This window comes from Lactuca virosa, chromosome 1 (genome assembly GCF_052849685.1).
Source record: "Lactuca virosa cultivar CGN04683 chromosome 1, Lactuca_virosa_CGN04683_v6, whole genome shotgun sequence".
Classification (NCBI taxonomy): domain Eukaryota; kingdom Viridiplantae; phylum Streptophyta; class Magnoliopsida; order Asterales; family Asteraceae; genus Lactuca; species Lactuca virosa.
Window position 1 is genome coordinate 19,424,677 of NC_136426.1, and position 10,007 is coordinate 19,434,683.

Below are 10,007 nucleotides of genomic sequence, written 5' to 3' on the forward strand. Positions count from 1 at the left end.
ACGAACAAAAAAAAAACTTAGTGACCAAATGTGTACAAAGTGAGAAATATATTATAGTATTAAATCATTTTTCCGGTTTATTTGTAATAGCCGGTCATAAAGACTCAATACGTCGAGTTATACAAGTTGAAATGACAAATAAAAAAAAAATTATAGATACAAATCAAAAAATGTATAATGCCTTTTCTAGTCATTATCCCTTTTGAAAAAAAAAAAAAAAATTAAATCCGTATGCGATAAGATGATGCAATGCAGTCCGAATGGCCCACTTTTCTTTTACATTGGACAACTTGACGAAACCCACCACAGATTTAAATCTTATAGAAATGCACGTTAGCAGCACCATCATCACCACCACCGCCGCCGCTATCCAACGTAAGCTAAGGAGAGGTTAAAGTCGGAAAGCAGTCAACGTCATCGGAGACGATGAAGTGTGTGTCCTGCAAAGATGAGTACGGCGCTGCTGACGCCGGCACGTGCAGAGAGTGCTACGAGGAGGCGAGCGAGACTGAGGAAGAACTGAAGCGTGAGATCGAAGAATTAAAATCAAAAGTTAACTTTCTCCGTTTTTGGTCCCCTGTGGACTCCCGCTCCCACCATTACCACCGATCTACAACCCCATGCTTCACCGACGTACTTCTGGTGGCTTTTGATGAAGATTCCGGCAAACCTGTGGCTAATTCTGTTCCTGTTCCAGCCAATAAGGCCGTTCTGGTCAGTGATTTATCCGAAATTAATCCACTTTAGACTTGCTGTAGAAACATAATAATTTCAAATTCACCAAGTGATCATGATCCAATCTGGTACTGTGCTAGCAGCCTAGCATTTGTTAGGTATAATGTGGTTAGAATCCCGTCTGGACAAGTGGACAGTGTAGTCATTAATTCAATTTTGAAGGTTGAATTGTCCTTCACGCCTCAAATTGGACCAAGGAAATGAGGGAGTAGCTAGGGTTTGTTCAACGAATATGGATTAAGATTCATTTTTCAATTTCCTAATGAAATATAAGGATCCTTAAGGCTACCTGGGTACGGATCTAAAAGTAATTACATCTTTTATCTTTGTAGTTTGTGGAATTCAATCTGATCTTTCCAGTTTCATGAATAAATTGGAATCAAGATATAAACACATAGACAGTCAACACTTTAAGGAATTCAAACTGGAAAGATGAGCTTTTGATGAAGTTATGCTCAATGAGTAATTTAGTTCTTGCATGGATTCAGCTGATGAAAATAAGGACGGTGATTGGTGAGCACTACAGGGTTGGTTAAGTGAATGATATGCTTTCACAAATTCATGAAGCACTATGGTGTTAAGTGAAGTGGCATTGTAATGTCTAAATCCATGAAGCATTTTGGTGTTAAGTGAATGATATGCTTTCTGTTTTAATCCTACTAATTTATTGTTATATATCTGCAAAGAGACCATGCGGTGTAGACCATATTCACAGACCACAAGTATTGACCTAAGAGCTCATATGGATATAGGAATGTGAGGGCAATTTTGGTCTTTTATAAGCAAAAGAATGAAAATTTATATTTGCAAAGTTAGAAACAATGGCTAATAATATAGGGCAAATTGCAAGAAACAACAACATACTTTATCTCAGTGTTGTAAAAGGCTATAGGGTAGGGTTTTTGATAAACAACCAAAAAGTCGGTTTTGGTCAAACTCGGTCAAAATAAAAGGTACATTGCCCATATCGGTAGAAAAAAGGCAAAGTACATTGTCTTTTCCGCAATTTGCACACCAAAATAAAAAGGTAAACGTAAGTTGAAAAACAAGAGAAAGGTACTAATGTTTTGTTTATACAGACGAATTGGTTGTGATTTTATATTATTTTGATGAACAGACGAGTCGTTCGCCAGTATTCCGAGCCATGCTTGAAACCGAAATGGAAGAAAGCCTGAGTGGGACCATCAAAATAAGCGATGTATCATATGATGCTCTGCGTGCATTTGTGAATTATTTGTATACAGCGGAAGCATGTCTTGATGACGAAATGGCATGTGATCTTTTAGTGTTGGCTGACAAATATGAAGTAAAACATCTCAAGATTTACTGTGAGAAATTCTTGATTTCAAAACTGAACTGGGAGAGTTCGCTTTTAAGCTATTCCTTTGCTCATCAGCATAATGCAAACAACTTGCTTGATGCCTCATTATCGATAATTTTGGATAACATGGAGAAGGTAAGTAAGCGTGAAGAATACATGGAGCTTGTGGAGAAAGATCCACGGATTGTTGTGGAAATTTATGAAGCATATTTGTCCAAACAAGTTAATACCGCTGCTGCTGCTGATAGCCATGATGATAAGGTAGTAAAACGTCGTTAGATTGTTACATGAGTATATGGTATCCGTTTTGTTTTGTTTTTGTTTTTTTTTTTTTTTTTTTTTTAGCATAATCCATGACGAAGGAATAGATAAGCTGATAAAGCAAAAGTATTGGGATGAGCTGTTACATTTGATTATCATGTTTTGTTGCCATGTAGTAATGAAATGATTTTCACATTAACTTTTTATATTATACTTATAGCTTTGACTATACGCTATACGTTATTTAATTATAGGCATAGCTAATGGATTTTTCATTTACAAAAATAAAAAAATAAACTTAATAAAAATTAATTAAAACTTAAAGACAAAATTACAAAAATGGTGGCTGTGGTATGCATTTTTTTGGGTTTTAGTCCAAACCATGACTTTTTTGGATTGGTGGTCATTTTGAGTTAGTTTCATTGCGTTTTTTGTCCCTCCAAATTGTGAAATGACTATATTACCCTTGGGGTATTTATTTTCCATTTTTCTTTCATTTCTATTTAAATCTAATATTAATTTCTTTATTTTAATAATTAAAAAAGTAAGAAGGGCCCACACACACACACACACTCTCTCTCTCTCTCTCTCTCTCTCTCTCTCTCTCTCTCTCTCTCTCTCTCATACACCCAACTTTGTCTTTCTCCCTTACCTGTGAAAATTATAACACAAAAATACTTAGTAACCTAGCAACATTCATGTATAGAAGATCAGATAATAAACACTAAACACATCAAACATAAAAAACAGGGTAAAATCGTTCTATTATAGTATCCCACTGAAATCAGTCAACACCCATATCAAAAGAACACTAACACAGCTATCTATTTCAACTTACGGAGATCACCACCACGAAGACGAAGAACAAGGTTCAAAATGGATTCCTTCTGGATGTTATAATCAGCCAAAGTTCGCCCATCTTCCAATTGCTTCCCTGCAAAGATCAACCTCTGTTTGATCAGGTGGAATCCCCTCCTTATCTTGAATTTTGGTTTTAACGTTGTCAATGGTGTCGGAGCTCTCAACCTCCAAGGTGATTGTTGTAACATCCGGATTCCTAGGTATCTTATTTTAAGTATTTATCTTGAATTTTAGAGAGGGACTCGGCGAGTAGGCGCTCAGACTCGCCGAGTAGGACCGCACATTTCTTGCCTGATTTAATGAAGGACTCGACGAGTCGATGCGTGGACTCGGCGAGTCCGTGCTGTATTTGGAAACCCTAATTCTCAGGGTCTGTGCCCTATTTAAAGGCCTTTATAGCCTCCATTTGCGGCCAATGCACCCCTGAGAAACCCTAGAGAGCAGAGAGAAAGCTTGTAGTGTAAGAGGAAGGCTAATTCACCATTTCTTGAGTGCTTTAGCAAAGGAGAAGTGGTTTCCAACAAGAGGAGGTCAAGGGAGCTGTGGATCCAGGGTTTTCAAGTTCAGATCTACACTATTGAGGTATCAAATCGAACTTCCATTTGTTTTGGGTTAAGATCTATGATTTAGGGTTTTCTTTAACCTTTTAAGGCTTGAAAAGTTGAGCTCATGGTTCCTTGCTGGGTTAGACCTCAGATCTGGACCCATAAAGGTCCAGAGAACCTTCCTCTTTCTGCTTTATTCTTGTTCATGGAGGATTGGAGACTAGGTTGCCATCCTTAGAGTTATTTCTCCATTTATGTCTCGATGTGGGTTGCATGCACGTAAAGGTTGCACCTTTACGTGACTTTTGAGCACTTGAAGGGTAGATCTGATAGTTAGGGAAGCAGATCTGACCTTAGAAGGTCATTTGAGTAAGAACATGGAAGCAACTCGCCGAGTCCATAAGTGGACTCGACGAGTCGAGTCAGGGTTGCCCCGCGATTCATGACAGGTGGAACCCGTCGAGTGGGTCGATGACTCGACAAGCCAAGAGAGGCTAGAAGGATTCAGAGAACCCACATGGACTCGCCGAGTCGCCCATGTGCACTCGACGAGTCGGTCAAGGTTTGACCATTGACTTTCGTTGACCTTAGGGTTCTGGTCAAGACTGATTCAAGAGAGTTCAGGGAAGGGTAGAATGGCCTTCTACCCAATCTGTAGCGATGAGGCTATGAGAGAATATTGATCGGGAATGTTATTTGAATAATAGGAGGAGGCTAGGTCGGGACGTTGAGCACGAGAGTTTATCCGACTTCTTTGAGGTGAGTCTTTTCACTATACTGTACCTGGAAGGGTACCTATGTGTGACCGGAAGGTCTTGTATGCTATGATGTATGTGCTATATGCGGTTATGTGATATGTATGTGTTATGTATGTTATGTATGGTAAGGACCGGAAGGTCAGGTTGATATGGACCGGAGATCCGGAGGCCAGAAGGGCCGCACTTGTGGAAAGTGCGGCAAGGGACATGATGGGGTCTGTCGATCGGGTGCTTGCTACAAATGTGGCATGGAGGGGCATATCGCCAAGGATTTCCCCAAGGGGTTTATGGTTTGCTTTCATTGCAACCAGACTGGCCATCGGAAGGCCGAGTGCCCGCAGTTACATCAGGGATTAGCACAGGGGTCTGCACCTGCTGCTAGGGTTACCGAGGTTCGGCCAGCAAAGGTCGAGGCACCGAAGGCTCGCGGGAGAACTTTCTAGTTGACAGCGGAGGAGGTCCGCGCAGCGCCCGATGTTGTGGCTGGTATGTATTCTTTATTTATTTATGCTGAGTTGAGATATTGTGCTTATATTATGATATGCGTAGGTACTTTTCTTGTGAGTTCTGTACATGCCTTAGTGTTATTCGACTCGGGTGCGAGTCGATCATTTGTGTCGATAGTGTTTAGTCGGCACATCAGTAGCCGACGAGAGGCGTTGAGTCGACCTCTACGAGTTTCCATAGCTGACGAGCGAGCAGTGTATGCTACGGATGTGATTCGAGGATGTGTACTCGAGATCTTCGGTGTTGAGTTCCCGATAGATCTAGTCCCGATTTCAATGGGGGACGTATGTGTCATAGTGGGCATGGATTGGTTGAGCCGATTTGGGGCTGTTATAGACTGCGAGCGACAGTTGGTGACGATACGAGACCCTAGTGGGGGAGTACTTACGGTGTACGGCGAGGGTACCCGATATGGGTCGGCGTTTTGTTCCGCCGCCAGAGCAAGACAGAGTTTACAGCAGGGCTGCAGCGGGTTTGTAGCCTATGTGATGGACACACGAGAGGCCGCTGGGAGGCCAAGTTCGATCGATGACGTTCCGATAGTGCGTGATTTCCCGGATGTTTTTCCCGAAGAGTTGCCGGGTGTGCCTCCCGAGAGGCAGGTGGAGTTCCGCATTGATTTGGTTCCGGGGGCAGCGCCTTATCGCCTTGCGCCGCCAGAGATGTAGGAGTTATCCTCGCAGCTTTAGGAGCTGCTGGGGAAGGGGTTTATTAGACCGAGTAGTTCCCCTTGGGGAGCACCGATCCTTTTTGTCAAGAAAAAGGATGGTTCACACCGGATGTGTATTGATTACCGGGAGTTGAACAAATTGACGGTCAAGAACCGTTACCCATTACCGAGGATCGACGATTTGTTCGATCAGTTGCAGGGAGCGTCTTGGTTCTCCAAGATTGATCTGAGGTCTGGATATCATCAGATGAGAGTGCGTGATGAGGATATCCAGAAGACGGCGTTCAGGACTCGTTATGGGCATTACGAGTTCGTGGTGATGCCTTTCGGGCTCACCAATGCACCAGCAGCGTTCATGGATCTCATGAACAGGGTGTGTAGACCGATGTTGGATCGTTCGGTGATCGTATTCATCGACGATATACTGGTGTATTCGAGATCTAGAGAGCAGCACGAGGAGCATCTGATAGAGATCCTCGGGGTATTGAGGACGGAGAGGCTGTATGCCAAATTCTCCAAGTGCGAGTTCTGGTTACGGGAGGTCCAGTTCTTGGGACATCTTGTTAACCAGGATGAGATTTTGGTCGATCCGGCCAAAATTGAGGCGGTTATGAGGTGGGAGGTGCCAAGATCACCCACCGAGATCAGGAGCTTTTTAGGTTTGGCCGGCTACTATCAGAGATTTCTCCAAGATCGTCGTGCCTCTCACCAGGTTGACCCGGAAGGGTGTTGCTTTTTCATGGGGTCCGGAGCAGCATACCTCGTTTGAGACACTTCGCCAGAAGTTATGCGAAGCCCCTGTGTTAGCCCTCCCGGAAGGGATGGAGGATTTTGTGGTGTATTGTGACGCATCGATATCGGGGTTGGGTGCAGTACTTATGCAGAGGGGGCATGTGATAGCGTATGCATCGAGGCAGCTGAAGCCTCATGAGACTAGGTATCCCACCCACGATCTGGAATTGGGGGCAGTGGTGTTCGCCCTCAAGATCTGGCGTCACTATTTGTATGGGGTTCGGTGTACCATATACACGGACCATAAGAGCTTGAAGTGTTTGATGGATCAGCCCAATCTGAATATGCGCCAGAGGAGATGGTTGGACGTGGTAAAGGATTACGGTTGTGAGATCCTGTACCACCCGGTCAAAACTAATGTTGTAGCTGATGCGCTGAGTCGTAGGGCGGAGGGTGCCCCGATTCGAGACACTTGTATGCGATTGACAGTGATGACTCCGATGTTGGACACCATTCGGGAGGCCCAGGCAGAGGCCGTGAGACCGGAGAACCGCAAGAGAGAGCGGGTGATTGGGCAGGTACCTGAGTTTGTTACCGATAGTCATGGGCTTATGACCTTTCAGGGTCGGATTTGGGTGCCGTATGCAGGCGGGACGCGCACCACTTTGATGGAGGAGGCGCACCGATCGAGGTTCTCGATCCATCCCGGGGCCACTAAGATGTATTTGGACCTGAAGAAGGACTATTGGTGGCCCTGTATGAAGAGGGATGTAGCATGGTTTGTTGAGAGGTGCTTGATCTGTCGCAGGGTTAAGGCCGAGCACCAGCGTCCGCATGGCAAGTTGCAGCCGCTTGAGGTTCCCCAGTGGAAGTGGGAACAAATTTCCATGGATTTCATCACCAAATTGCCGAGGACCGCGAGGGGTGTCGATGCAATTTGGGTGATCGTCGACCGGCTGACGAAGAGCGCGCATTTTCTTGCTATCAGTGAGAGCTCTTCTGCGGAGAGGCTGGCAGAGTTGTATGTGAGGGAGGTGGTATCACGACATGGGGTGCCGATCTCGATTGTGTCAGATCGAGATGTAAGTTTCACTTCCAGGTTCTGGAAGAAGTTTCACGAGGAGTTGGGTACGAGGTTGCATTTCAGTACCGCCTACCACCCACAGACGGACGGGCAGAGTGAGCGGACGATTCAGACACTCGAGGACATGCTTCGAGCATGTGTGTTGGACTTCGGAGGTAGTTGGGACACGTGCTTGCCGTTGGCTGAGTTTTCCTACAACAACAGCCACCATTCGAGTATCGGTATGCCTCCCTTCGAGCTGTTGTATGGGAGGAGGTGTCGGACTCCCATTTGCTGGGGAGAGGTAGGGCAGCGTGTGATAGGTAGCACCGAGATAGTGCTTCAGACGACAGAGCAGATACACCAGGTTAGACAGCGGTTATTGACGGCTCAGAGTCATCAGAAGAGTTATGCGGATAGACGACGATCCGAGCTTGAGTTCCAGGTGGGAGACTTCGTACTCTTGAAAGTATCTCCTTGGAAAGGAGTGATCCGATTCAGGAAGAGGGGCAAGCTGGGGCCCCGGTACATCGGTCCATTCAGGGTGACTGCGAGGGTGGGTAAGGTAGCTTATCGGTTTGGAGTTACCTGAGGAGCTGAGCCAGATTCATGATACCTTTCACGTGTCTCAGTTGAGGAAGTGTATAGCCGACGAGTCGGCGGTGGTACCGCTGGAGGATATTCAGGTGGATGCGAGCCTGAATTATGCTGAGAGACCAATCGCGATCCGGGATCGGAAGATCAAGGTTCTGAGGAACAAGGAAGTGCCTCTGGTGCAGGTCCAGTGGCAACATCGGAGAGGATCCGAGCTGACTTGGGAGCCGGAGTTGGAGATGCGGGAGCAGCATCCAGAGTTGTTTGAGGAGCAAGACTTCGAGGGCGAAGTCTGATTCTAGTGGGGGAGAATTGTAACATCCGGATTCCCAGGTATCTTATTTTAAGTATTTATCTTGAATTTTAGAGAGGGACTCGGCGAGTAGGCGCTCAGACTCGCCGAGTAGGACCGCACATTTCTTGCCTGATTTAATGAAGGACTCGACGAGTCGATGCGTGGACTCGGCGAGTCCGTGCTGTATTTGGAAACCCTAATTCTCAGGGTATGTGCCCTATTTAAAGGCCTTTATAGCCTCCATTTGCGGCCAATGCACCCCTGAGAAACCCTAGAGAGCAGAGAGAAAGCTTGTAGTGCAAGAGGAAGGCTAATTCACCATTTCTTGAGTGCTTTAGCAAAGGAGAAGTGGTTTCCAACAAGAGGAGGTCAAGGGAGCTGTGGATCCAGGGTTTTCAAGTTCAGATCTACACTATTGAGGTATCAAATGGAACTTCCTTTCTGTTTTGGGTTAAGATCTATGATTTAGGGTTTTCTTTAACCTTTTAAGGCTTGAAAAGTTGAGCTCATGGTTCCTTGCTGGGTTAGACCTCAGATCTGGACCCATAGAGGTCCAGAGAACCTTCCTCTTTCTGCTTTATGCTTGTTCATGGAGGATTGGAGACTAGGTTGCCATCCTTAGAGTTATTTCTCCATTTATGTCTCGATGTGGGTTGCATGCACGTAAAGGTTGCACCTTTACGTGACTTTTGAGCACTTGAAGGGTAGATCTGATAGTTAGGGAAGCAGATCTGACATTAGAAGGTCATTTGAGTAAGAACATGGAAGCAACTCGCCGAGTCCATAAGTGGACTCGACGAGTCGAGTCGGGGTTGCCCCGCGATTCATGACAGGTGGAACCCGTCGAGTGGGTCGATGACTCGACAAGCCAAGAGAGGCTAGAAGGATTCAGAGAACCCGCATGGACTCGCCGAGTCGCCCATGTGCACTCGATGAGTCGGTCAAGGTTTGACCATTGACTTTCGTTGACCTTAGGGTTCTGGTCAAGACTGATTCAAGAGAGTTCAGGGAAGGGTAGAATGGCCTTCTACCCAATCTGTAGCGATGAGGCTATGAGAGAATATTGATCGGGAATGTTATTTGAATAATAGGAGGAGGCTAGGTCGGGACGTTGAGCACGAGAGTTTATCCGACTTCTTTGAGGTGAGTCTTCTCACTATACTGTACCTGGAAGGGTACCTATGTGTGACCGGAAGGTCTTGTATGCTATGATGTATGTGCTATATGCGGTTATGTGATATGTATGTGCTATGTATGTTATGTATGGTAAGGACCGGAAGGTCAGGTTGATATGGACCGGAAGGTTAGGAGGTTAAGGACCGGAAGGTCGACACGGGTAGGACCGTAAGGTCTACCAGGATTCGGGACAGAAGTCCCCTGAGACACATGGATCGGAAGATCCTACAGAGTTATGGCCTGGAAAGGCGTATGTGTGGTATGTGGTATTTTGGGGAACTCACTAAGCATTTATGCTTACAGTTGTTGTGTTATGTGTTTCAGGTACTAGCGAGGATCGCGGGAAGGCGCCGACATGATCCGTACACACTTATAGAGACTATGTTTTGAGATTCTGGGATTTGTTTGTTATGATGACTTTGGATACAATTTGTTGTTATTGTTTTTGATGATTGAAAATATGATTTAAAAATGAGAAAAATTGTTTTG

At 45.3% G+C, this 10,007-nt stretch overlaps 1 protein-coding gene and 1 long non-coding RNA gene across 2 annotated transcripts; both read left to right on the forward strand.

Moving 5' to 3' along the window:
• The first annotated feature begins 281 nt into the window (after window positions 1-281).
• On the forward strand, window positions 282-2,516 carry LOC145133747 (BTB/POZ domain-containing protein). The gene is made up of 2 exons (XM_079068715.1): window positions 282-714; window positions 1,853-2,516. The coding sequence occupies exons 1-2, from the start codon at window positions 427-429 to the stop codon at window positions 2,333-2,335; spliced, it is 771 nt and encodes a 256-aa protein (XP_078924841.1). The 5' UTR covers window positions 282-426; the 3' UTR covers window positions 2,336-2,516.
• Window positions 2,517-3,648: 1,132 nt separating this feature from the next.
• Window positions 3,649-4,743, forward strand: LOC145103947 (uncharacterized). The gene is made up of 3 exons (XR_013706949.1): window positions 3,649-3,760; window positions 4,431-4,482; window positions 4,611-4,743. It is a non-coding gene; the product is annotated as an uncharacterized LOC145103947 (long non-coding RNA).
• The last annotated feature ends 5,264 nt before the right edge of the window (window positions 4,744-10,007 follow it).